A 27,887-nucleotide genomic window follows, 5' to 3' on the forward strand; every position below is an offset into this window, starting at 1 on the left:
TCTGGTACAAAAAGATTACAGGTTGGGTTGCTTAACTAAAGAAGATGTAGATAAAAGATCTTCTAAAAGTGGTTGTACTTTGGCGAAATTTTACTGTTTGCCTAAAGTACATAAAAGTTTATGTTCCCCACCTGGTAGACCGATTGTATCAGCGAGTAATTACTTTTTGAATAATATTGTTTTTTTTACTGCATATGAATTTATTGTCTTATGCTGAAAAGCTAGATTCTTACATTAGCAACAGTTTCAATTTTTTAACTAAAATTAAATCAGTTAGTTGATCATTAGGCAATTTTTGGATAGTTATGGATGTGTGTAGTCTTTATACTAACATTCAGCATGAATGGGGTATGAGAGCTTTAAAATGTTTTTTAGGAGGCAGCCCTTTATCAAATTTTCTTAAAGAAATGGTATGGTTTTGTTTAACAAATCATTTTTTCAATTTAATGGTAAAAGTTACCGCCAGTTAAAAGGTACAGCCACGGAGGCATCATTTGTTCCCATATATGCTAATTTATTTATATATTTTTTTAAACACATTTTCTTTATAAGTTACATTTTTATAATAAGTATGTAATTAAGTATTACAGGTTTACTGATGATATTATTTTTTTATGTAACGGTGGCGAGTCCCAGGTTGATGATTTTTGTTTGAATTGAAGCGTAATATGTTTGGTTTGAAATCTGATTGAGTCCAAAGGGGGAATAAAGAAGTGTTTTAGATTTAGAGTTAGAAGGTGTGGTAAATGTGGGTGTGAAAGCTACAAAACATAGAAAGTTTGAGAATAGTAGCCATCTTTTGCATGGCTTTAGCTGTCACCCACCTCACCTCATAAAGTCTTTACCTTATAGTTAGTTGTCATATATACAAAGGCAATGTAGTGATGAAGAGGCTCTTGGGGTGAAATTTTAACAACCTGCACCCATTTTAGACAATGGGGCTATGATGTTTGTGATGTACAGGAAGATGCATTTAGCAAATTGTTAGACAGTTTGTTCAAAATGATAGATTTTTTTTTTTAGAAATAATAAACAGGAGAATGCTGCAACAATAAAACATAAAGACAGAGAAAATAACATGTTTTTTGTTACAAAGTATACTGTTTTTTCTTATACTGTTTCTAGCATTCTGAAATACTATTGGATTTTTTTATTAAAGGATAAAAGCTTAGCCCATTTGTTACATAGACAAGTGTCTTTTTCTTATACATGGGGATGTAATACTAAAGATATGTTGGTTCACAGTCACTATACCACACCAGTTTTGAATACTGATGGGGGAGGGGGGGTCAAAATAATTGGTACTATTCCTTGTCAACATAGTTCTGTCTATAAGTATGTAGTTACTATTTTTGAGAAAATTAATGATGTTACTTACACCCCTAGGGGTTTGTACAGTAATGGTACAGAGGGGGTGGTTTATGCCTTTAAATGTCCTTGTAACTTTTTTTTATATAGGAGAAACTAAAAGAGTGTTAACCAGATTTTTAGAACATTTGAGGGATATTAGAAATCAAAAACAAGAGTTCAGTTGCTATGCATTTTTCATTGTTTCGTTGTGGGAATGAACAATTTCTTTAGGGTACCATCCTAGAGAAAATAAATGTTTTTATGGATATGGATTTGAAACAGAAATTACACTGACCCCTAGTGGTTTAAATTTAGAATGTAACTGGAAAGAGTTTTTGTGAGTTAAGGGGAATTAGTGTATTTGAATTGATTGCTGCATTTAATTGGAATTCTGATTTGTTAATTTTTAATTGATATAAGCATTTAATTGTTTGATTGTATTTGTTTTTTTGACTCTTGAAAGGCCTTTTGGCCGAGGCCCTAGAGACTGAGACTGTGTTATTAAAGCTGGGTCATTTTACTGGCTTTTGTTGTTTTTTTTTAAGAAAGTGATAAAGATCTAGAAGGTTTTATTTAACAGTATTTTAAAAGGAGAGGAGGTTAATACCTAAAGTCCGTAAAGACCCTTAAGATCTGGCTTCATATAGGCCCATTTCAATTTTAAACCATGGTTATAAAGTGTTAATGTCTACAATGGCTAAAAGAATGGCAAAAGTGTTGTCAAAATTGATGGATATGGACACGTGATTCTGTGGAGTGGAGGCAAACATCTGACATTATTAACACAACAATGGTGATCCAGAGGGAAATACGATGCAAGAAAATACCAATGTGGTTGGTAGGTCTTGATGCAGGGAAAGCATTCGACAAAATAAACTGGGATTTTATGAGTAGGGCAATGGAAGAATTTGCATTCCCTGATTCAATAATAAGGTTCATTAGAAGGATACTTGAGAAATCAGAGGAAAAAAAATCAAAGTGAGAGGGTTCCTCTCTGATATCTTGTGTCTGAACAGAGGATCCAGGCAGGGGTGTCAGATTCTGCTGATGGAGAACTGCAATTAAGGTTACATTGAATAGACAAGAGGGGCTGAAATTTACTGAAGGAAGATGGCAAAGGAACTAAATAATTACAGAAGGAAAAGTAACAGACTTGGAAGAGGGCAAGAAAACATTTGGACTGCAGGTTAGTGATTGCCTTCCCTATCAGGGATTGACATTAGAGGATAGATAAAGAGAAAGGAATAGGGAAATCCTAAATGAAAAACCTACACTGGTTGAGTAGTTAAGTTGAGTTGTTGAATCTAGAACAGATGCTGCTGTTAAAAAAGGGATTATAAGGGCACATAAAATATTGCACAATAACTATAGGAATCAATCAGTAGAGGTCAGAAAAAAATCTGGAAGAGAAACTATATATGTAGTACACAAAGAAACAATGGGAGTACATATGTATGGTTCCCAAATTTGCAATGCAATCTAGAAGATTTAGGATTTTTGCCTGGAAGTGTTTGCACAGATACTTTTATACCTCAAGCATACTCCAAAGAATTTGTTTTTCCGCAGGGAAATGGCAAATTGAAGTGTGATGGGGAAGAAACAGGTTAACTGGCAACACATTTTTGGAAGTGTAATGAGTTGGTAGTCTTTCAATATTCCCTACAGAATACTCTGTCAGGAATACTGGGCAAATGAGTGCAACTAAGGAAATTATTTTTTGAGGTGGGATCTGAATTGCCTAGAAAAAGTAAGGCCTTGTTAAGTTTAATTCTGGTGTCTGTCAAAAAAGCAATTACTAGAAAATGGAAACCAGATATATCTGAAGTACTGAATATTGTAACAGAGATATAAAGAACAGTAAGGGGGATCTTTAGAAAAGGGTAAGGGTAAATTATCAGAAAAAAAATGAAAACTGTGGGAACAATACATGCAGAAAATGTTTTGAAGGAGGAATGAGGTTTATGAGAAGGTAGGAAATGAATAATTTATGTAATGTTGCTTAAATTACAGAATATCTATCTAGCTATATAAACATTTATAATATATAATGTTTGAAATTGTGAACTTCTTAATAAGGTTTTATTACTTTTATATGAATGTAAGTTTGCCTACATCACAAGTGATTATTGAATAAAGGAGTTTAAATAAAGGCAGAAGTACACCTGAAGTCTGGCAGTTAGTACAGAGGATTAAGGCTATGAGTCATTTGTCTGTTGTGTGACTGAGCAATTCACTTTACCAGATAGGGTTCCCAGGCTAAGACTAAAAAAGATCCACATGGATCTGTGCTGTACCCCCAGTTAAATACAAACACAGCATATAAACAAACAAAATATATAAACAAGCAAATAATGTCCATTCCTTATTTCACACACTGCTCCTAAACTGCAGATATTCCTGTTCTAGCCATGTAAGTTACCTCAGGCAAACAAAAACATCCAGCTCCATTCCACTTGCAGCTGGTCTCAGGGTCCTAAGGACCATTTCTTGGTTTTTACTAACTCCATGGTATGACAAGTATCTGTTCCTTCCTCAACTTCTACTCATAACACTGAATTCCTCAAAAGAACCTGTTCCATTCTTCTCTAATGTTCTAGCACTCTCATGTGGATTTCCTTTTTGAAGGTTCCCAGTATCAACCTTAGTCTCCATATGCTACAACAGTTTGAAATGTGGAGAGGTACAAATTGAGAAGTTCATCTCTGCCTCTTCACTTGCCTAAAGCCCAGTATATTCTAAATGCTCCTCATTCTTGGCAATGTGTGCAACACTGGCAAGAGATACTGTGATCCCTAGGTGGAAGAGACCACAACAGCCCTTGACAACCAATTATCTCTTCTCAGAGATGTCTAATCTTATATCTCGGTATCTAAGGTGCCTGCAGATAAACTACTTCACCCAGAATGACACCAGGAATACTGTTGCTCCACAACCACTGTACTCTACCATCCTATTACCCCAGGTTTGGCTGCAGTAGTTGCATAAACTAGTGCATATAGTTTCATATTTTATTTAGATACATATTTTATTAATACTACAAAATAGGCTTCTGAAGAACTTCCACAGCTGTCTATGAAATAACTGTTAAAAAAGGAACTGTACAATAAAACAGTCACAGCTTATTAGTTTTTTTTTCAATACCAGATCTTCATCAAAGATGCAACACTCTCCTGACATTCATATACAAACATATATGTCACATGACATAATTCAGCCCTCACAAACTAATGCTTCAGTTGTTTTCTTTTTAAATAAATTTTAAAATTCTCATTCTATTATTCAATCCTGGAAAATAACAGACTTCTAATTTTAACTGCTATACATATTCCTTCCAACCCAATTTATCTTCAGCATCTAGTCTATTATTAAAATTCTTAACTTGATGTACAATCAAGAGTGAGAACTCAGTTTTACCCTTACTAGTGCAGGAACCCCTGTGCTTGGCTATAGCATTACTTAAATCCAATCTATCCACTGCATATAAAGTTCTGAGATTCTATAATGCAATTCTCTTGTTGTTCTACCTGTGTAAATCATTTTGCATTCTATGCATACCGCAATACAGACCACAGAATTTGATGTACAGTTACAACATTGTTAATGAATTATGTCATGTGACATACGTTTGTGCATAAATGTTAGTGTGTGTCACACCTTTGTCTGATGAGGTTTTGGAGTTGGAACGAAACTGCTAACAAGTTGTGAACTTTTATTAAATTGGTGGGGGGGGGTTGTATGGTTGTTTCACTTTTTTTTAACAGTTATTTCGTACACAACTGTGGGAGTTCTTTGGTAGCCTATTTTGTGGTGTTTGTTGTTATAGTTATGGCTAGTCCCATTTGAATTCCAGTTTTTTGGTTCTGCCACCTAGCTTCACGTTACATGGTGCCCCTTTTGTGCCTTTGTTACAAAACAGAGAAAGAATCGCCAATAAAGTAGTCAATGAGGTGCTTTGAGTTTCAAGGACATTGTTTCATGCAGTAAAATTAATCTTGCCATAATCTGTCCCCTGGTGTTTCAAACCAGATTCTTGCACAATCTGGCCAAAAAACTTGGTTCTTCTCTAATTATTAAGCAAATAAAATCAAAGGGTGAGATACAGAAAATCCTGTACTTGGCAGCAAGAGGTATGAAACTGTAAGAGAGAGAGAGAAGTTAATAATAATTCACAAAAATAATGTTGTTAACCATAAATATTGACTCAGGGAAAGTTATTTGTGCTTAGTACTGTACTTAGCAGTCACCCCTCCCTGCAACTCAAAACACACTTCTGCAATTCTGAGCTGAATGCATGGCTCAGAGTTGCACTCAAACTTTTGATGAGAGTTAAATGCATCAAAGTATCAAAGTGAACAAAAACAAAATGAGGTAAATTGTAGAGCTGTTCCGCGTCATTATAGCAAGTTGCACAGGCCAAACATGATTTTTGTTCACCCCACCCCCGCAAGCAATGGCTTACTCATTAAGCGTGAGGTAGACTACGCAGCAAGTTAGCTTAGAGTAGCAAGCAGTCTCAAATTTATTTATGAGCATACAGTCTGGAGACCTCTTTTCAAACCATAGTCTGTGATGAAACTCTTTTGTTGCAGCTCGGTGAAGCCCTACACCTAGCCAAAACCAGCTTTTATTCCTAATATGGTCCCTGCTCCAAAGACTTAATACAGTTTCCTCAAAGTGCTCATTGCAGAATAGTTTTAACTTGAAAAAAGGATGAGGTCAAACAAAAAAGAAACCACCATAAAGTTATTAACAACTGTTTTGCTATAAGCAGCATAACAGAATTACCTAAAATCCTTATTGCAAGTGTATTACATGGTTCTGGGCCAATCAGCTTGAAGAATGCTGACTGCATTAATATAAACACTGACAGATACACAAAAAGTATTTTTGTTTTTGCCCCTTTCAGATATCAACCATGAGCTGTATCCTGCAGTCCATCCTCATTCATTTTTTATAACCTCTTCATATCGTCTGCAAAATCTGCCCAATCTGACCTTTCAGAATTGAGCCACCTCTGAGGGGTGAATGGGTGAGACTATTAAAGTATAGGCACTGGAGGGTGGGGGTGGGGAGACAACAGAGAGGATATCAGGACATCCTGGTATGGTGCCATCCACACAGCTCCATACGGAATTTTTGCTAACTTAAACTAGATGGAGCTACTGAGATTCTGCACATCACAGCACACATCAGTTAGCTGCAGCAGCCCACCTCCCACAAATTCTGTGGCAACCTACCATACAACACAGTATTGCTCTCATCACTGAGGGCATGAGAGATCACAGGTAGTAGCCTCACCCTTCCTCCCAGAACTGGTGAGCTGACAACTGCATCTCCTTCCACAACCTATCTTACCTGGTCCCCCCAATGCCAAGCTGCTCATTGAACTGGGATCATCTGGGTGATATGTTCAAGGGGGTTATCTGCATGATAACGGTGATAAGGTTGATAATGTGTAACAGGAGCTACAGAAATGGGGGAGGGGTGGGAATTGAGGGGGGTAGGCTATGAGGTTAGCCCTAGACAGCTTGTAATGTTCACAATGGAAAGAGAAAAGAGAAAGAGGTAACACATCACACTGTCTAGGGATAAATAAGAGGGATGGAGATGAAGGAAGAAGGGCTACTGTTATAAGAGACAGCTGAAATTGGGATGGTTCAACAGTGACTTCAGAAAGTACTATCTCAAAGATTGGGTGGTGAGACCCTGGATCATATTCCTGTAAGCAATGAGAAAATGTTTGTCAGTGGTGGGAGTAGGGCATGCCTAGAAAAATGGATAGGGTATATATATAGGTATTTTTATACTCCAAGCAGACATCAAAGAATATAGCAAATAATGGTTAGGCAACGGATGGCTGTTCCACTGGAGAAACTGAACATACTCAAGGCTTTTTCTGCATGCTGTTCCTTTTCAAGTCATCACATCTAGCTGTCCAGTGTAACTGTCTATCATACCATTTTATCATGACCAGTTTTACATTTTTCTCTTGAAAGCCTAAAGGGGTACCCATTCTACATCATGCCATGCAATGCTGAGTAATGTAAGCATTCCAATACGAGTATGAAGAAGATGATCTCATTAGCACACTTGGTTAGCCATAGACCTTTGATAACACCTTTCATGTCACAGAAGTATATACCAAAGAGGACAGAGTCCTGTGAGACGATGCTGATGATTTTTTTTTCTGTCTACAGTAAATACTGATGGCACAAGTTCTATCAGATAGACAATTATCTATCCAAGCAACCTATGCATGATTAATGTTGAGATAGGAGAGCCTAAAAAATAAACTCAGTATGGGGAATAGTATCAAAAGGCCTTGGTAAGGTCCAAGTAAGCAGCAACAGGCAATATATTCCTTACGCACGGCCTAAATAATGCTTTCAATTATCTCAACTAGGTTCTGCAGGCCATGATATGCCTTTTACAAAGCTGAACTGGTCAGTATGCAGGTATACAAGTACATCCAGATCATTGTTTATTTGCTCATTTACAACATGTTCCACAGCTATGGAAAGAATAGACTAATAGGTCTTTAATTCCTAGGGTCAGGGACTGCCTTTATGTAAGGGCGTCACAACAACTGTTCTCTACATCTTAGGGATATAGCCAGGTGGAGAGATCTAGTCTGAGAGTTCATAGTCAGGTTTCCTTAGGTGAGATTTTACGCTGCCCTGCAGACATCCAGGGGAAATTCTTAGGACCCATGAAACTGGTACTTCTAATTTTGGAAAGGATTTTTTCCAAAGTAATTTCAGATGAATAATGTGAAGGAATATGGAAGGATTGGTTCATACTAGGCCTTGCATTTCCTAAAGTTAAGTGCAAGGGACACAGCAGTTTTAAATCAATTATATTGCTATGAAGTCAACAAGTTACAGCAACAGTCTTTGTGAGATACACTGCTGTTTCACATAGGTTCATAGGTTGGTACTAGGCTATCGGCCCTAGGGTCTTTACAAGCCTTACCATAACAATTTCCTGGATATTTCTTCCCACAATATTTACTTCCCTGGACCCCTCTCTAGCAGGGCGACTGACATGATCCCTGAAGTGAATTTCCTATCTCCCATCCAATCGTCAAGGTTCCTTTTGAAGAGGGCCAAAGAGGCGCTCTGCTTGACATATATGGGTAGTCTATTCCAGAGTATGGAGAGTCTCTGGGTCAAGAACCTATCCCTCCAGCATGTTTTGTTTATTGTGACGACAAGGTTTAGAACCCTGGAGCGTGTGGCTCTGAGGGATTGGGATTTCTTTAAGTGGAGCATGTCCAACAGCTCAGGGTTTGACATGGCCTTGTATGTTAAGCAGAGATCTCCTCGGAGTAGACGATATGCCACAGGGTATAGCTGGAGTTTTTTTAGATGGTCAGCATAGGGCATCTGCTTTAGGCCTGTGATTCTTTTAGTGAGGTATTTCTGCGGCCTTTCAAGCTGTTGCAGATGTCTTGTGAGCTACATACCAAATGGGGTGTTGTACTCTATAAGGGTCTAATGAGGGATGAGTACAGTGGGACAATGACCTCTTTTTTTCTGGATGAAAAGCCCTTAGTGATGAGGTATGTCACATAGAAAGATTTCCTAACTGTTGTGGCGATGTGGTTATCGAAGGTGAGACCACTGTCCACCTGTGTCCCTAAGTCTCTCATCACAATTTTGGTGTTTAGTGTGCTGCCACCTATGTGGTAATTCATGGGTACATGGTTTTTCCCAAAGGGGATAACTATACATTTCTTGGCATTAAGCTTGAACCCATGGCACCAAGCATCTGTTTCTGTAAGGCACTTTTGTAGAATATCCACATCATTTGGGGATTCAATAATGGCTCCCAGTTTGCAGTCATCTGTGAACTTTGTTAGCCAGAGTCCCTTAGTGTTGGCCTGTACTTCAGAGAAGTAGATGCCAAACAAGAGTGGTCCCAGGACTGAACCCTGAGGCACTCCACTTGTCACTTGTCTGGAGATGGATTTGGAGTCGGCTACTTTTACAGTCTGAGTTCTGTCAGTAAACCAGTTGGCAACCCATCCAGTAATGTAGGGATTTATGCCCAGCTTAGTAAGTTTATCTATGATTCCAGAGTGGGGGATGGTGCTGAAGGCCTTGGCGAGGTCTAGATAGGCTGTGTGGACCGCCTAACCCTTGTCCGCAGCTCTGGAGACTGATTCGAAGAAGTCAATCAGATTCAGGAGACAAGATCATCCCTTCACGAACCCAAACTGGGTGGGGTCCAGTGTTTGAAGGTTGCCAATGTCTTTGTTTACAAATTCCACGATAATGCATTCCATGCCCTTGCAGATCAGGCTTGTCAGACTGATGGGATGGTAGTTCCCGGGATCCAAGGTGGATCCCCACTTGTGGAGTGGGATAACTGTAGCTAAGCGCCACTCAGTGGGCACAAAGCCTGAGGTGAGGGTATGATTAAACATGGCACTTAGGTGAGGTGCCAGTTCATTTTGTAGTTCATGTAGTACACAGCCCGGAATGTCGTCTGGTCCCATGGATGCTGCATTCTTAGCTTTGGACAGTGGTTACCGAATCTGGCAATCTTTTGGTATTGAGATGGGCCCTTTAGGGGGTGAGAGGGGGGTGAAATTGACACTGACTCGATCTGCCAGGATATTGGCAATGTCCTTGGGATCAGTATATTTAATGCCATTCTGTTGTAGCTCACAGCAGATCTGAGCATTGCCATTTAGATTCTTGACATAATTACAGAATGCCTTGTAGTTGTCTTTGGAATCTTTGGCAATTTTATTTTCATAACTAGCTTTGGAGGACTTTATAAGGGATCTCAGCTTCTTACTTTTGCATCCTGGGATTTTCCTCTTTTCTGCAAAAGTTTCTTCCTTCTGTTGTATAGTTTGTTTATGGCAGGGGACCACCAAATTGGCTTCCTTTTTTTTGGAGGAGAGCGTCTTGGTTCTAGTTGGGATGGCATGATTCATGCACGAGTGGATGTGCCCGTACAGTGCCTTAGTACAGGATTCAGCAGTCGAACTTTCAGCTCCCGTCTGCATGGGTGTCATGAAGTTTGTCACTTCTGACTTGAGTAGCATGACGTTGACTTTGGAGAAGTTTTTTACGGAGGTTTCCTTACTGGGGGGTGGGGGTGGGATGTGGATGTCAAGGGTGATTTGTTTATGGTCAGACCAGACCAATGAGGGGATGACCACTGGTGTGGAGCATCTATCTCCCATGTTGGTAATGACCAGGTCTAGGATACTGAAGCCCCTGGTGGTTCTACGGATTAGCTGATTCAGGGTGTTGGAATTTATGAATTCCAAGAACCTTTGGGAAAAGGTGTTGGTACCCAAGTAGTTTTCCCAGTTAATGGCAGGGTAGTTGAAATCACCCAGTATTAGAGTGCTTGGTTGTATCTTAATATTTTCCAGTATGTTTAGAAAGGTGTAGTGAGAATCTTGGGGCATGGTGGGGGATCTGTAGCAAGCTACAAATTGGATTGCAGTCATACCTAGTGTTAGTTGCACCTGGAGAATTTCAGATGCATTGTGTTGGGCAACTAGCCTGGAGGTGTGAATATCCTTGGTGAGTATGGACACTCCTCCACCTTTAGTGTTTCGGTCTTGGTTTGGTGGCCGAAAAGTGTGGTAAGAGTTATAGCTTGGTACTGCAGGTGTGCTCTCCGGAGCCTTGAACCAGGTCTAAGTTACTGCACAGATATCAATGTTCTCCGTTTTTAGGAGTGCCTCGAGAGAGTGCATTTTGAGGTTTAGACTTCTAACACTGAATAGCATTACCTTCAGATTTTGCATGCTTGTATCTGTTACGGTGGTGTTTTTTTCCTTTGAACCTTGCCTAAAAAAGGTGCTATAGGGGTGGCAAGAGCTTTAGCCAGTAACCTGAATCCCAGGGGCAACAGATGCAGATCATCTCTGGCAAAGCATCGTGGTTTGTCGATCATGTCATCCCAGGCAGACAGATACTGGATCCCCTATGAATGACACCAGAAGCTTAGCCAATTGTTGAAGTCAATCATTTTTGTCCTTATACTGTGGTATCATTCTGGGTGAAGGTAGGATGCTACTCAGGGCTAGGGTCATACCTGCCTGGGCCACATAATCCAAGAGCTCTTCCATGTCTCTTTTCATGTAGTCCAGGGAGGTACGTCTCAAGTCATTCACTCCAACATGGACAATGACAGAGTCGTATTTGTACTTGTTATGGAGTGACTTGAGTGCATGCGTTATGTAGCAGATCCTGTCACCCGACAGGCAGCTGACTGTAATTTTCTCCTTGCTCAGCCTGGTGAGTTGGACATCAGTGTGCCTAACTATAGAGTCACCTATGACTAAAGTATTGGGTGGGTTGTCTTGCCTTAGGGGCTGTTGTTGGGTGGCACACTGGTGTTGTGAGCTATGTGTCACTTTGGCTGTGATTGTTTGTTTGCGTTTCAGCTTTAGAGGTCCTTATTGCTTGGGCAGGTTAATGTTAAGGGCTTCCGCATATGTGGATTTAGTGTTACTATGTGTGGGTGTTGATGGTGTGGGTTTTGAAGGGCTGTGTTGCTTGAGGTGTAGTGCAGGTGTTAACCTTCTCCTCTTGACGGTCTAGCACAATCTTGGCTGGAGAGAGCTTTGCTTCCAGTTTGGCTATGTAATTGCATCTCTCGCAGGTTGTAGTATTGGGTGGTAGGAGGAAAGGGTTGTCTGTGTACATGAGGCAGTTGCTGCATTGTCCCAGTATGCCCAAATTCACCAGGTGGACAGGAGAACTCACCGGAAGCTGACCCTTGGACATGCCTGTTTAGGTGCTTTTTTTGTAAAGTACAAGAGCTGTTTTCCCTTCCCTCTGCAAGGTACTTTGCAATTACAGGCTGATTAGTGCCTACAATTAATTTCTCCTTATTAACAAGGAAAGTTGAGTGCTTGTATCAGTTTAAGGCTTTCCAGCAGGTTCTAGAGCAAGTGCTAGTCATAGGGGTTCAGATTTTAGTGTTACTACTGAGAAACCAGCTAGTTCTAAGGGAAAATTTGAACAGCAGACTTACCGGCACCTGGAATAATTTAACCATAGCCCCATGGCACTGCACGATGCAAAAAACGAGCAAACACACACGTTTTTAAGCCAGAAAGTTGAAAGGGATAGAAATCCACCCAAAATGGATAATAAAATTACAATTTCAATGCTGGAGACCTCCCTCTAGTGTTAGATAGGCAGGCAATGCTCACCACTCCCACTGGTAAGCAGTAGGACTTCACTCTACCACAGCAAGATCTGGATAGCTCTGAACACAGAAATTAAAGTCCTGAAACCAGCAAAGCCTGGGATCTGGACTATACTAGCTAGGAAAGGCGGGAAACGAGCAAACAAGACAGTATTTTGGGGTTTTTTTTTGGCTAGAACAGGCTAAACAATGCAATAATACAGTAAATAAACACAGAAAAGGCTAACACACTGAGTATGTAAGCCCTAAACAGTAAATACAATTAAAACTTTACAAAATTAGCAATTAAAAACTTTTTAAATGAACCAAGGCAAGTGCACACCTGAAAAACAATTTGAGGCAGTAATACAGTAGAATAAGTAGCTAGTCTACATATACAGAAAAGTCTATATATACAGAAAAGCAGCTAAAACAACACTAAAACAATTCAGATGCAGTGCAACCTAGAGCACTTGAGTTGTAGCAATATTAAGGCAAATATAGTTCAAACAATGACATAATAACATTACCTTCTGCATTCATTCTCAAAATACTGGACCATCATGGGATTAACAAACTTATGTTTTCTGTGGTAGGGGCTGAACCATCCTGTAACATACCTAAAAGAATAGAGAAATGTGAGAAAATTATGTTAACTAAAGATGATGCTAAAAATACTACATTTACTTAATGAAGTACTAAGTCTGTAGAATTGTACTTTCTGTATTTTAAGCAGTCACATTATCCAACTAACCACAACAATTTGCCAGCAACTTCTGTAGTTCAGTTGTTACACAGTGAACATTTTATGTGCGTTTTTAAACTGAGTGGTTTTCTAGCTGGCCTATCCAATGGTACATGAAGCACACTGTCCATATGTACCAACAATTCAGCTGCTATTAGATTTCTGGGCTCTAGACTTCTGGAGGATTAGGGATGAAGTAAAACTGAAAAGTGCTTTCACCTCAGGTTAAGGGGTCAGTTATGTCCCAGTGCAAGTTCATCCCTCTCACAGTGGTAATGAAGGGGTACTCCTAAATGGACAGCTCTATGCACAGAATCTGAAGGGATAAATCTCAGAAGCTTGTCTGACTTCATATGACCACAAGCTATATTTATATTATGTTCTTTATGTGCATGGTCAAGGGACACTTTGGCTCTCAACTTCTTCACTAATTACCTCACAGACTGGATGCCACACAATGGTTTCTCCAGCACCACACAGAGCGGACCCAGCTTATAAGGGCAAAGAACTTCAAAACAGGCTACATGGTGGAAGAAAGAAAAGAAACAACCATACAAGAATGCTGATAACCACAGTTGAAAGTCAGCAAAAAATGGGAAGTGGGCTATGTCTCCTGCAAAGTCCATGCATTAGGACGGTCAATCATTTTTCTGACTTCACAGTATTTCTGTTAACCCTGGCGATGTGCCATCTCCGATGCACTGTCCTCTGTTAGTGCACCAGGTTTCATTTCTGGGGATAAACTCATGGCTAGGCTTGTGAGGGCCCCCAGGCCATTAGCCTAGTAACTTCTTATGATCCTATGATCCAAAAAGGAGAGCAAATATCACTGTTCTTATTCTCCATAGCACTTTGAGGACTAAGCCACTGTTATGGGACAAGACCAGCTTATTAAAATGTATATTAATTTCAGCTTATTAATGATGCTATAATATGAAGCCACGGTGGTACAGCGGTAGCGTTGCTGCCTCACAGCAAGAGGTTCTCCTGTTCGATTCACGGCTGGAGTGCCTTCTGTGTGGAGTCTGCATGTCCTCCCCGTGGTCAAGTGGCTTCCGAAAGACATGCATGAATGGGCGTGCCTTCGCTGAAGGTTAGGCGTCGGGCTGGCAACTCGGCACCATAAAAAATCTACTGCCAATCATTAGTGGACCGGAGTTCCGCTGTGGCGACCCCTAACCGGGAAAAGACAAACAAACAATGATGCTATAATATGATTGTTAAAAAGCAAATATAATTTGTATGCAGGGCTGGGAAAAATATATCTTCATAAGTCACAGTATTACTGTTCATTTTAAACTGCATTCTTTTAGTATGTAATAAGAGAGAATAGTATGTGTTGCATGAAGTGAGGCATGTAGTGATACAAAAAGGAATTTGTTAGCCTGACTTTTCCAGGCTAGGAGTACATTGTTGCTAGGGTAGGTTTGAAACATCCAAGGTCAGAAACAAGACCCCTTGGAAGCAGGTGAATCATGTATAGGAAAGTGTTCATGTGAAGTCTGAGGTGAAAATCACGAGGGCTGAGGACATTTGCAAAGTTTTCTATAGGACATAGTCATTATAACGTCATGAAACTAGTGCATAAGCAGTTTGATAAGAAAATGTATAAAATTACAGTTTTTGTATGTAAAGTGAGAATACTTCATCAAGAATTATGAAGAATAACTCCCAGCGCTGTAAGAATAAAATAAGAAGTTATGTACCTACCATAACGTTCCATGTTAGTTGTCTTCTCTCGCCTTCTTTCTTGCTTGATGGGTTCGGAGCCGATCCCTCGGCTCCGACTCGGCACTTGCTAAGCTCGAGAGTCACTTTTACCAGCTCGAGGCAGCCCCATATCCCATGATGCAAGGCGGTAAGTACCCAGATCTCGTTTGATGACAAAGGGCAACAGCACCAAGCATAAAATACTTCCAAAAGGAAGAAAGAAAACTTACAGATGGAAGAAGGACCAGGTCTGAATGGTCTTCAGCATAACAGTTTCTTATAACAAGGTCTGTCCAGGCCAGGGGAAGGAGGGAGGGTCGAAGAAAGAAGGCGAGAAGACAACTAACATGGAACGTTATGGTAGGTACATAACTTCTTAATGTTAAGTTGTCAATCTCGCCTTCATTCTTGCTTGATGGGACCGCGTCCTAGCACCTCTATCCTGGGTGGCTCAATGGAACAAACTCTTGAGGACTGTAGAGCCAAAACTGGCTCTGTCCCTGGAGGCCAAGTCCAATTTGTAATGGGAAACAAAAGTGTGAGGAGTGGCCCAAGTGGCGCTGCACAAATAGTGTCTAAAGGAAGTCTAGCTTGAAAAGCTGTAGAAGTAGCTAAGCTCCTAGTTGAATGTGCTTTAGGTTTTGAGCACAGCTGTTTTCCCCTGAGCAGATAAATTTCAGAGATGACCAAGAAAGCCATCTGGACAAGGTCACTTTAGAAACAGGAAGGCCTTTTTATTATCCGCATAGGAAACAAAAGTTGATCAGATTTTCTAAATTTTTTTGTTCTGTCCAAATAATATCTAAGTTGACGGTGGACATCAAGATAATGTAGCTTTTGTTCAGCTCTATCTGAATAGTTAGGGAAAAATACACGGAGATCAATGGATTGATTCAAATTCTTGTTTGAAGCGACCTTAGGCAAAAGGTTGGGTTAGTTCTCAAAGATACTCTGTCTTTGTGAAAAACCAAATAGGGGGGTCGAACCGAAAGAGCATGAAGTTCAGACACCCTTCTGGCCGATGTAATAGCCACTAGGAATAAAGTTTTCCAAGAAAGATATTTCAGGGAACAAGAAACAGCTGGCTCGAAGGGGAAGAATCAAGGATGTCAGCACTAAATTTAGATCCCACTGAGGAGGAGGATTCCTGATTGGAGGCTTTAGTAGGAAAATTCCTTTCAAGAAGGCCCTGCAGAGCCTATGGGACATAATATTATGATCTGCTATACCGACATGAAAATTGGAAATAGCAGCCAATTGAACTCTGACTGTGGAAGAAGAGGAGCCTGCATGAAAAATCTCTGCTAAGAAGTCCAGGGCTGCCTGAACAGGGGCAGTAAAAGGATCAATATTCTTGGCCTTAGCCCAATAAGAGAAACGTTTCCATTTGCTTGTATAAATCCTCCTGGTAGAGGATTTTAGCGAAGCTACTATGATGTCTCTAACTGGGTTAGAGATCAAAGGAAGCCTGGCTAAGGAAGGAAGTGGAGCAACCATGCTGTGAGGTTGAGAGAAGGAATTGACCTGTGCAGCTGACCGGATTGGTGAATCAGTAGATCTGGCACTGGGTCCAGATGCCACGGCTGCACCAACAGGTGACGATGGAGGAACGGGAACCAAACTTGTCGAGGCCAGTAAGGGGCAATGAGAATCAATTTGGCTCTCAAAACGGTAGCTTTCTGGATCACCTGAGGGATCAGAGGAAATGGGGGGAAGGCATAAAGAAGTCCCTGGGGCCAATCCTGGGTCAGAGCGTCTCTGGGGGGATGGCCTGATGGAGGGAAGAGGCAGAAGAAGTCTGGACATTTGCTGTTTTGGGAAGTAGCAAAAAGATCGCAGCATGGACGACCCCATTCCAGAAAAATCTCTTCCGCTATAGATTGCTTGAGAGACCACTCGTGAGGCATGAGAATAGCTCTGCTCAATCTGTCCGCTACAATGTTGGTTTTCCCAGGGATATGCGTTGCTACCAGAAACCGATGAGAGGAGATCGCCCATTGCCATAGTCTGAGCGCTTCTCGACACAAGGGGTAGGACTTGGTTCCGCCCTGTTTGTTGATATACCAAACTACAGACATGTTGTCTGTCTGGACTGCAATTGTCCCTATGGGAAGAAAGTCGTTGAGGGCTTGCAACGTTAAAAGCACTGCTCTCATCTCCAGGACATTTATGTGCAGATGGTTCTCGAGCGGCTGCCACGTCCATGAACCATCCTGCCCTGATAATGACCCCCACCCGATCAGGGAGGCATCCGTGGTGACAGTGGCTATCGGGGATGGGGTACAAAGTACCTGCCTTGGTGAACCTGAGGAGATGTGATCCACCAAGCAAGATGCTCTTTGCATGTCTGTGTCACCAGAATCTGGTGACGCATTGGAAGTTGTTGGTATGACCATTGTGTGAACAGCATCCACTGAAGAAGGTGCATGTAGAATCGAGCCAGGGGAAGAAGAGTAATGGCCGCAGCCATGAGACCTAAAACCTTTAGAACCATCCTGGCCTGTACTTTCTTGTTGGCCAGAATGATTCTGACATGACTCTGAATGTCTGAAACTCTTTGATCTGTAAGGGTAGCTGACATCCGAACAGTGTTTAAATTTGCGCCTATGAAGGTAATAGACTGGCAGGGCGATAAGGATGACTTTTCGAAGTTGATCGAGATGCCCAAAAGAGAACAAAGGTTTATTGTGTAATCCCTGGCTTGTATAAGCTGATGCCTGGTGGTGGCTGACAGGAGCCAGTCGTCGAGATACGGAAACACCTGGAATCCTTGACGTCTCAGGTGAGCCGTGACCACTGCCATCCATTTGGTGAACACTCTGGGGGCTGTAGTGAGACCAAAGGGCAGGGCTCTGAACTGGAAATGACTGGACCCCAGCCGAAAGCGGAGAAATCTCCTGGAGCGTCTGTGAATTTTGATGTGATAGTACGCATCCTGAAGATCTATTGAGCACATCCAGTTGTCCTTCTGTAAGAAGGGCAGAATTGACTGAAGAGTGACCATTCGAATCTTGTCTTCCTGACAGACTTGTTGAGTCTGCTGAGATCCAATATTGGTCTCCAGTCTCCCGTCTTTTGGGGACCAAAAGAACCTTGAGTAGATTCCGGCTCTGAATGGTCTGTTGTAACTGGCTGAATGGCTCTTTTGCAGTAGTTTTGAGACTTCTAACTCTGCAATTTCCCTTAGACCGGGTGGTACATCTGGAAGGGAACTTGAGGGGAAGGGACTTTCCTCGAAAGGAATTATGTAACCCTTGGATATGATCGACTGTACCCATCTGTCTTGAGTGAGGGAATGCCAGGCTTCTGGGTACAGTGATAATCTTCCCCCGACTGCCTCCAAGGAGGGACAGCCGGGCAACATCTCAGGGATGCTGAAAGGGCTTGTCAGAGAGAGGCTCTCTGTTTCCCTGGTTTTTTGGACCCCCTCTGCCTCTAGAGCGGTGTCTGTTGTTGTTACCCCCTCTGCCTCTAGGGGTAAACTGACCACGTGAATCCGGCGTGACTCCTTGGGATTTACGGAACCACATCTTCCCACCTTTCTGTCCTTTGGGATAAGGTCTAGAAGGGGTGGAAAAACAGACTCCAACAGCAGAAAGAGTCTTGCCGTCCTGTTCGCACCTGGTCAAGGTTTCCTTCACCTGAGGGCCAAACAAAGCTGACCCATCAAAGGGAGAATTTGTGAAGGACGCCTTAAAGGGACCCGCAAAATCACATAGCCGCATCCAGGCTTGGCGTCTAAGAGCCACACCTGTACCTGCGGCTCTACTCGCTCCATCCGCAGCATAAGATATTAGCCGCATGGAGGAGTTTGCAATGGAATTGAGGGTTCCTAGCTGCGAAGCAATTTTTTCTTGAGCCCCTGCAGCTGTAGGATCCTGAACTACTTCACCCAGCTCCTTAAGGATATCCCTCTGGAGTCTGGTGAAGTGACATAGGTAATTCAGCGAACGCATAGCAAAGGTCGCTGAGGAAAACATCCGCTTACCGTACCTATCCATGGTCCTAGAGTCCTTATTAGGAGGATGGGCCAGGCGGAAGGATCTGCAAGTTCCTTTTTGGTGGCCGCAGCCACTACCATGGCATCAGCGGGGACACCCTTAGTGAGGAATTGCTTGTCACACGGGGCAGTGATAAATTTTGAAGGCCTCCTAGGGACTGGCTCTACAGAGTCAGGAGCTGCCCACGCCTTCGTGCAATAACCTGCATAAGGGGTCGAAAGGCGGAGACACCCAGGAGGTGGAGGGCCGAGATCCAAACGCCTCTAGGTACACTGACTCATCCTCAGAGGGATTGTTGGTGGGCCAGTTTCCCCTCTGTTTAAGGAGTTCTAGGATGTCTGAGAAGGAGACATCCTCAGAGGGGATCTAGGGATCCCGCTGACTCATCAAAGTCAGTATCCGAGTGACAGACTCGGGAGTCTACATGTTTCCTCTTACAAGTCCTCTTCCTAGGAGGATCTCCCGAAACATCAGGAGAATCCTCGGAAGAGGGGGAAATTCCCAATGGGGAAACCTGAGGCGGAGGATCTCTGGGTCCTGTAGCAAGAGAAGTGGCAGAGATGTCAACAGGTACTATAGAGGGAGGAGCTACGGGAACAGACTGCTGACTGATACCAGTGGCCAGCACACTCTTCATCACCTCGAATGCTCCCCTCCCAGGCAGGTCCGAGAGAACCCGTTCCGAAGAACTAGGAACTCCAGGGACCACCGAAAAGGAAGTCTCCGAGGCAGATGTCGGAGCCGAGCTCACCAAGGCCGAGGCTCCAAGTGGAAAGAGCGGGTTTGGACAAGGGTCCGATGCCACTCACCCCCTCGGAGGAGACCATGGAAGCCCGACCACCGAATCCCTCTAAGGAAGGTCTCGAAGAGGAGATAAGAGTAGAGGCTGAAGGAACAGAAGGGGGTATCCGTCCTCCAGCCGTAGCAGTAACCATTCCCGAAGACTCCAACTCCAAGCTCTGGGGTAGAGTTGAAGGAGGAACTGTAACGGGGTGTAGACCAACAGTCGTCTGTTGAGACGGACTATGTAACATTTGGGCCAGTACCTGTGACTTAAGTAATCTACTGACCACTCTCTCTAGGTCATGATCTGACAGTCTGGATGACCTTGAAGATCGGCTCCGATGGCTCCGTTCGAAGAAGAGGTGAAGCCGGGCCGAAAGTATCGGCTCCAAGGAAGGAGACCTCGACCTCTTCCTGGAATGAGCCATCGGAACCGATACTATAGATCCTGTCGGAGCCGAAGACTTATCGGAGCCGACAGGAAGCCTCGATGTATCGGCTCCAGCCGGAGCCGATACAGCCACCAAAGTAACGGTGTCGGAGCCGATCGGAGCCGACACCGATGCCTGTGCCACATGGGGGTCGGAACCGATCGGAGCCGACACCGAAGTGGTTGATGCAGATTCGGCACCGATAGCCATCGGTGCCGAAGGCTTTGTTAAGCCAGAATCGGCTCCAGCGGGCGATCTCGACCCGGAATGAGTCGGAGCCGAGGCCGCAGGCTTAGATACAGAAGCCTGGGCCTTGGAAGATTTAGCTGATTTTGATGGAGCCGACTTAGCCGGAGAGCCCTCCGGCTTAAGAAGGCCCCTAAGTATCAGCTTGTTGCGTCTTTCCTGCAGGACTCTCTGGCTGAAGGAATGACAAATAGCACAGGAGTCCTGCAGGTGAAGAGGCCCCAGGCAATACAGGCAAGAAGTGTGACCGTCTGTCAGAGACATCTTCTGACAGCACGAGTCACACTTCTTAAAACCTGAGACCCTCTCCTTTGACATGGTGCTTTACAAAAACACACACACACACCAGTCAAAAATTAACTTAAATAAAATACCAAAAGGTATTCCTATAAAACAAACACACACCCTAACAGGGAGGGAATGGGATGGGTAAAGTTTGACTAAAAAAAATTAGAAGAGACAGGGATTTTCTGTCAGAAAATGTAAATAATTAACTTATAACTAACAATTAAGGGTTTTTTTACAAAAAGGGGCTTAAATATCAAAAAGGTGAATCACTTACCAGGAGCTGGTAAAAGGAGGACCTCATAAGCGAAGCGGCAAACGAGATCTGGGTACTTACCGCCTTGCATCATGGGATATGGGGCTGCCTCGAGCTGGTAAAAGTGACTCTCGAGCTTAGCAAGTGCCGAGTCGGAGCCGAGGGATCGGCTCCAAACCCATCAAGCAAGAATGAAGGCGAGATTGACAACTTAACATTTTCTGTTTGCACATCCTGAAGTGTTGTTCCTGACTAGAGGCATATAAGGTAAATTCTTAATGTTATTTATTTATGACTTTAACACCACTAACACTAAAAAGACTAATAATGCTTTTTTTTTCTCTCTTTGTATTTTTGAGCGACTAGCAAAACCGACAAGATAACTGTCACAAAGCACAAAATGACATACTGCTTCTACGTGCTTCTCCATAGAGAAGAGTTCCTCTTTGTCCACTTCTCCAAGGGAGGAAGTATGACTGCATGGCCAATTCCACTTTCCCTTTCTCTTCTCTGTTTTTCCTGTTGCCAACTAGAGGCATAACGTGCAAGAAATACTGTATAATCAGGCTATCTAGACTTAAAACTGTTGCCATCATTTTCACATAAATGTAGCTAAGACAACATGCAAATAACCATTTTTTTTTAATACAGCCAAGAATATAAAGATGACATATGCTTACAAATGTCTTGTACATCACTGTTTTTACAAGAGATACAAATTATACACTATGCTAATTCACAAAACGTGCGCTACAGAGCTGATCATGGGCAGCGGTTTACTAACCAGGACCTACCCTGAGTAAACTTGACATAAAGTTACATGCGTGAACCTGAAAACTAGTACATATCAACACCTGCAGAGAGAGAGACAGAGAGAGCACTTACCGGTTTCCTTTTAAAAGGCTCTCTGTCGATGCTGCCAATTGAAAGGCTGCCTCAGTTACGAGTCTAAGAATATCATTACCAGGAAATGTCCCAAAATCATCGCTGTTAAAACAAAAAAAAAAAAAGGGAATGGCAAGCAGTTAAAAACTGGGAAATGTACATTACTTTACACTTTAACTTCAACAGTACTGATGTTATATAGCTAGAGTTATCACAAACATCAACAAGCTGGCTCGGATACAACAAAAAGTGTGAGTAGGTTTTCTTGTAGCAGATGATTAAGTACTTGCTTATGGATACACTTTTCCAGTATTTTGGAGAGAGGAGACAGTATGGCAATTGGTCTGAAACTGGTTGGCTCAGTGGAGTTTCCTCCTTTATGAAGAGGTACTACAAAAAATTCTTTCAAATTTCAGGGACTTTGCCATCTTTTATGAATCTATTAATCAGGATAGATATGGGGTAAGCTAGAGATGTAGCTGCACGTTTAAGGAATAATGAAGGAAGGTTATCAGCTGAGGGTGAACCAGGTTTTAGTTTAGTTAAGAACAACTTGATATAAGAGGTGAGAACAGGTGATGGTGAGAATGAGAGTGAGGGTGAGAGAGGTGAATCAGAGGTGGATGAAGATGTAGATGGATTGAAAGAGGTGCGGGTGGAGAAGTTAGTTACAGTTAAGTTTTCAATGGCTTCAATAAATAACTTATTAAGGAGGGTTGCTATTTCCAGAGGAGTCTTGTCAGAATAAGGTGTGGGTGGGGTAGGAGTACCAGGTGAGAGAAGTTTATTGATAGCGTTCCAGAATTTTTTAGGATTACGGTTGGGATTGTTAAGTGAGGATTGGTAATAGGTCTTTTTATCAAGATTGATTTGTTTCTTAGCTTTGTTTCCAAGTTCCCTGTAAGAGATAAGGTTGAAAGAGGTATTATTGCCTTTCCAAGTTTTCCAAGCTTTATCTCTGGTCTTCATGAGTGTAAGGGTAGTTTTACTAGCCATTAGGCATATCTGAATTTGTTGTGAATTTTCCTAGTTGGAGCAAGGGAGTTGAGGATGGATAAAAAAGTATTGTTGAAGTGTAGGACTGCTTCATCGAGAGTGAGATTAGAGAGAAAGGACCAGTTTATAGTAGACAGGAGGTGATTTAGTGCTATCAAATGAATTATTCACCTCTAAACACCATACATCTCTCCTTTAACACCAACAATTCCTTTCAGTCATATCCTAGCACCTAACAATGCTTTTAATATCCTGCCTAACAACTCTATTAATAATCTTTACACATGCAACATCACTACCTTCTCAAACTCCAGTAACTTATTCCTCATCAGGTACCTTGGCTGCCACCTACCATTCTCATCAAAACAGCTTTTCTAATATCACCACACAATTATTTCTCTATTTACTCAACTATTACTCAGCTCTAAAACTTCTAAACACTGAACACAGCAACCATACTTTATACCTCTATCTACTTTCCCAAGAAATCTCAGCAAAGTATTTTGCTAATATCTACATTACTACATTGTGGGGGACAACCACCCTAATTCAGGTCCTAATACTGACCAAAACACTAAAACATGTCCTAGGAATCTAAACATACTAAACCTTAACATTAGAAACCTATGCAATAAAATATCCCACTTGCAGGCTTGGATAGACCAGTATAAACTTGACATCCTAGCCTTAAGTGAAACCTGGCAAAATTCTAACATAGAAGACTCTGAAGCATTACCTCCCATCTATGGCATAGCTAGATTAGACAGACCTTTGCCCTTCAACTAATCCCCCCTTTTCTAATAGCTAAAGACTTTAACAATCACTTTATACAATCCACATCTAATTTGACCTCTAAATCCCCCAACTGTAGCCCCTTCTCCTCTGTCTCATCATCTACCCTTAGTAGTGCCCCTTCATCTAGTTCTGACCTTCTCCACCACAACAGCCCAAAACACCTTTTCAATAACTCAGCTTTCTCTTTTCAAACCATACCCACAAGCCTCATAAAAAGATTAATACAAAAACTTAAACCCTGCTCCACCACTGCAGACAACCTCCCTCAATCTCAGATTAGCTGCCGACTCCACTGCATACCCCATCAGTATCTTGTTAAACAATATCAGAATCTTTAGTACCAAGCATCTGGAAAATGTCCCATATCATTCCGATTCACAAAGCGGGTAATTCCACAAAGCTGACAGACCCATAGCCATTCTATCTCCCATCGCCAAGATACTAGAAAAATGTATTCATCAACAACTAATGAAATACTCATTGCAAAACAACCTCCTTACACACACACTCAACACAGTTTCCATCTAAACCATAGCACAACCACAGCCCTCCTATCCTTTACCGAATCTGTAAACAGGGCCAGAGATGCAGGCAGCTTTGTATCTACTGTACTGCTTAACCTTTCAAAGGCTTTTGACACTCTCTCTCATTCCTTACTCTTGGACAGGCTCTCAAACATAGGCTTTCCCCTCCCACCCTACAATGGTTCTACAGCTACCTATACAATAGGAAACAAGCTGTAAATGGTTTAATTAAATCTCTCCCTTTCTACATAACCCTGATGGAGTCTCACAAGGCTCCATCCTTGGTCCCCTGCTCTTTAATATATTTACAAATAACCTGTGCACCACCTCATCCAGTTGAACACTTACACAATATGCAGATGACTCCACAATTATCTGCACTTTTCCCACACTATCCCAACTTCTCTCCATCACACAACAAACACTTTCTGCCTTTGAATCCTGGCTCACCAACTGCCAACTATTCCTTAACCCCCCCCAAAAAAAACAAACTTCTCCTCTTGCAGCCAATTGACACAAATCAATTCAAAATGCACTCGGCAGACAATACCATTATTGAAATAGCCCACCGCACTAAACTACTAGGTGTCATCATAGACAACCAACTAAACTTTGATCTCCATGTTCAACAAAATATAAACAAAAATCTCAGCAGAAGCCTGGCATCATCTAGAAAAATAAACATTACCTGAACACATCAGCCAAGACCACTCTTGCTAAAACTTTCCTTCTACCCTCCTTATTATATGGTGCTTCTGTTCTCTCCAATTTCCGAACATAAGAAACTATTTACTAAATAAATGTAGAAGATGAAACTGGAATGATTGTAGTAATAGATGTAAATGAAATCCTGACTTGTACTGTACTGTATGTGGAGCTTTTCTCCCCGGGCCTCTGCTGAAAAGGGACCTGTGTCCAGTTGGACTTTCCCAGTTAACAAATGTAAAATAAAATAAAATAAAAATATATATATACATCCATCTCCAAGCCCTCTAAAATACCAGGACAGAGCCTATACTCTCACTCAATTGCCAAAGTGTGTAACTCGATCCCGCTATCAACCAGAACTATTCCTATGCTAGCAGCCTTCAAAACTTCCGTAAAGCAACATCTAAATCATTCTTGGCTGTGTCCATGCTCTGCTCCTGGCTAATCTTACCTCTACTTTTTCTTTTTTTTTTCTCCCCTCTCTCTCTTACAGACCCTCTCCTGTCTAATTTTTTACTTCCTCTTCTTTTATATCAACACCACCTAAGATTATTAATCAAACTTCTGATAGTCGTACTTCTTGCACGCCTCTCTCTTACTACTATGGTTTCTTTGATTCACAAAACAGTGTTTAGCACCTCATTTTCATACTATGAACTGATCTCAGAAAATTCTACTTCTGACCACTGACTGCAACATAGAATGTACTGTCCCCATATCCTAAAACTATATTAGAAAACATGTATTGTATTGTATATACTTTGCATGTTGCAAAATGTGTATTATATTGTAGCTATATTGCATGCCTATTGTGCTGTAAAAATGCTGAGTAATCTGTTTCATCACATGATTCTGTAACTACTTTTCTGTATTTCACTGTTACACATTTGTATATTAGAGTCTAATTTGGAGCTTTTCTCCCTGGGCATCTGCTGAAAATGGCTTCTTTTGACCAGTTGGACTATCCCAGTAAGCAAATGTCAAATAAATAATTAACTTTAGTGCCTCGGCAAAAGACTTTACAGAGTGAACACAAGTACAACACATAACCATCCCTTATATATCAGAAAGCTAAAAACAATTAAACAATTCCACATTCATTACAATCATATAAATGGAGACAAAATGCTAACTTGAAATAATTCTCTTAATGCTCATTAAAATATCGCAAGTGCATGAACATCACAGAACCTGTAACATAGCTAGAAAATGTCCATCTTTCAAGGAAATCTTTGCTGTCTTAATTTAAATATATACATGTCCCTCCAATGATCTTTTTATTGTTTCTTTTTTGGCAGGCCAGTAACGACTGCAGTCAATGAATAATGCCATACTCTACAGTCCCAGTAAGTATAAAACTGCTTACTCTAACACATTTGTAAGTGAACAAAACTATTTTAACAGTCCTCTAACATCAAGTCTTTATTCCCGATAAGTTTTTGGTTTTGACCCTGATTCTCTAGTAATAGGTTGAGAGCTGTGACTGAAAATAGGTATATAGATTTCACTTTCTTGTCCATCACTTAATACAAGACAGGAAAAAGCAGGAGGAGTTTAGAAATCTTGAAAAAGCTTCTAGATAAGAAGGATAAAGCAAAACTAAGGAAGCATCAAAGTCTGGAAGACTGTAGGAAAGATGTGGAACAGAAGTTTGGGATATGAGGGCAAGGGTTGGGCTCAGAATACTCTGAGACATGTGAAGATGTAGGCTTGCAAAGGGTTATGGGGAAGTTTTATGGAAGGATTTGGATGTCATAAAGGACAGCTATTGGGATAGTTGGTAAAGAAACAGTGAGATGGTTCTGGACAGGAAGGGGATAACAGGAGGACAGTAGACAGACCAGAGGGAGGAAATGTATGAAATGGTAAGCAGGTTAAATGACAGAAGGATATGATCAGAGACAGTCACATGCATGCAGGCAAATGAGGCAGAAGGAAGGATAACAACATTATATAGGGTAGGTAGGAGACACTGAAAAAGGAGAGGGCAGAAGGGGAAACTAGTCAAGACATGTTAAGCTGCAGGAAGCCAAGATAAACAGCAGATGAGTGGTAAAGCAAAGGCAGGGTTGGAGGTGGTCAGGAAAGACATAGGCAAGGACAAATGGGAAACAAAGGGAATAGTCAAGGGGATACTTGTTTATGAGGAACATAATACAAGCAGTCAGAGGCAGGCAAATGTAATACAACTAGCATAGAGTGTATATGCTTACCTCAGAATGTGCACTCATCATTAAAGACATCATATGGGCAGGAGGGAGTTTAGTAAAGGATGAAATGGTTAACAGACTACCCTTTGCCAAAGTGGGTCTAACAGTGACCAAGTCAGCCATGAAAAGTAGAGGGGTGCTGACACACAGTGGTAAATGGTGACCTGGAAGAAGGGATTGTACAGAAGTAATGGAAGTGATCAAGCAAGCAGGGGCAGTGTACATGGACTGGGGAAGTAAAACAGTACTTTGTGAAGTGCTACCAATACAAAGGTCAGCAAAATGAGGGATGAGAGCACTGAGATGGTCAAATGGTAGCTCAAGAGAGCAGGGGTGCAGTGCAGGTGACTGTGACAGTGGAGGAGTGGGGATAGCCTATGACAGTTAGGAGCTGTTGAGCAGAAACAGACATCATCTCATTCCCTATGGAAATTCTTTGCTGAAAATGGTCTGAAAAGGCACAACTGGATAACTACACCTGCAAAATGAGACTGAAAAGAGAGAAAACATGTGAAGGCTGTTCAGCATGCAGAAACAAAGCAGTAGCGGGATGGTCTGCATTATGGAAAAGTGGTGAAAGTAAAGAAAGACAACTGTCAAAGGAAAGAAAATGACATAAAAGAGAGTAATGGAGGCAGACATGGTACTGGCAAGCAGGATGGAGGAGAAACAGCAGCAAAGAACACGAACAAAACACTATCAGGGAGGAGAAAGAAATTATGGAAAGGAACATCAGAGAGGAGAAAGAGGAAGGGAAGATGGAGAAGATATGAACTGATGTAAAAGAAATGCATGG

The 27,887-nt window shown here is 41.7% G+C and overlaps 1 protein-coding gene across 1 annotated transcript in view; it reads right to left on the reverse strand.

The window, feature by feature from the left end:
- HEXD (hexosaminidase D) overlaps nt 1-27,887 on the reverse strand; it is a 651,835-nt gene that overhangs the window by 41,798 nt on the left and 582,150 nt on the right. Inside the window, exons 12-13 of the mRNA XM_044085015.1 lie at nt 21,859-21,960; nt 13,047-13,136 (exon numbers count right to left, since the gene is read on the reverse strand). Of these exons, the coding sequence (XP_043940950.1) occupies nt 13,047-13,136; nt 21,859-21,960 (192 nt within the window). The remainder of the gene's footprint in view (nt 1-13,046; nt 13,137-21,858; nt 21,961-27,887) is intronic.

This window comes from Protopterus annectens, chromosome 10.part0, assembly GCF_019279795.1.
Source record: "Protopterus annectens isolate FY-2018-M chromosome 10.part0, PAN1.0, whole genome shotgun sequence".
Lineage (NCBI taxonomy): Eukaryota > Metazoa > Chordata > Ceratodontiformes > Protopteridae > Protopterus > Protopterus annectens.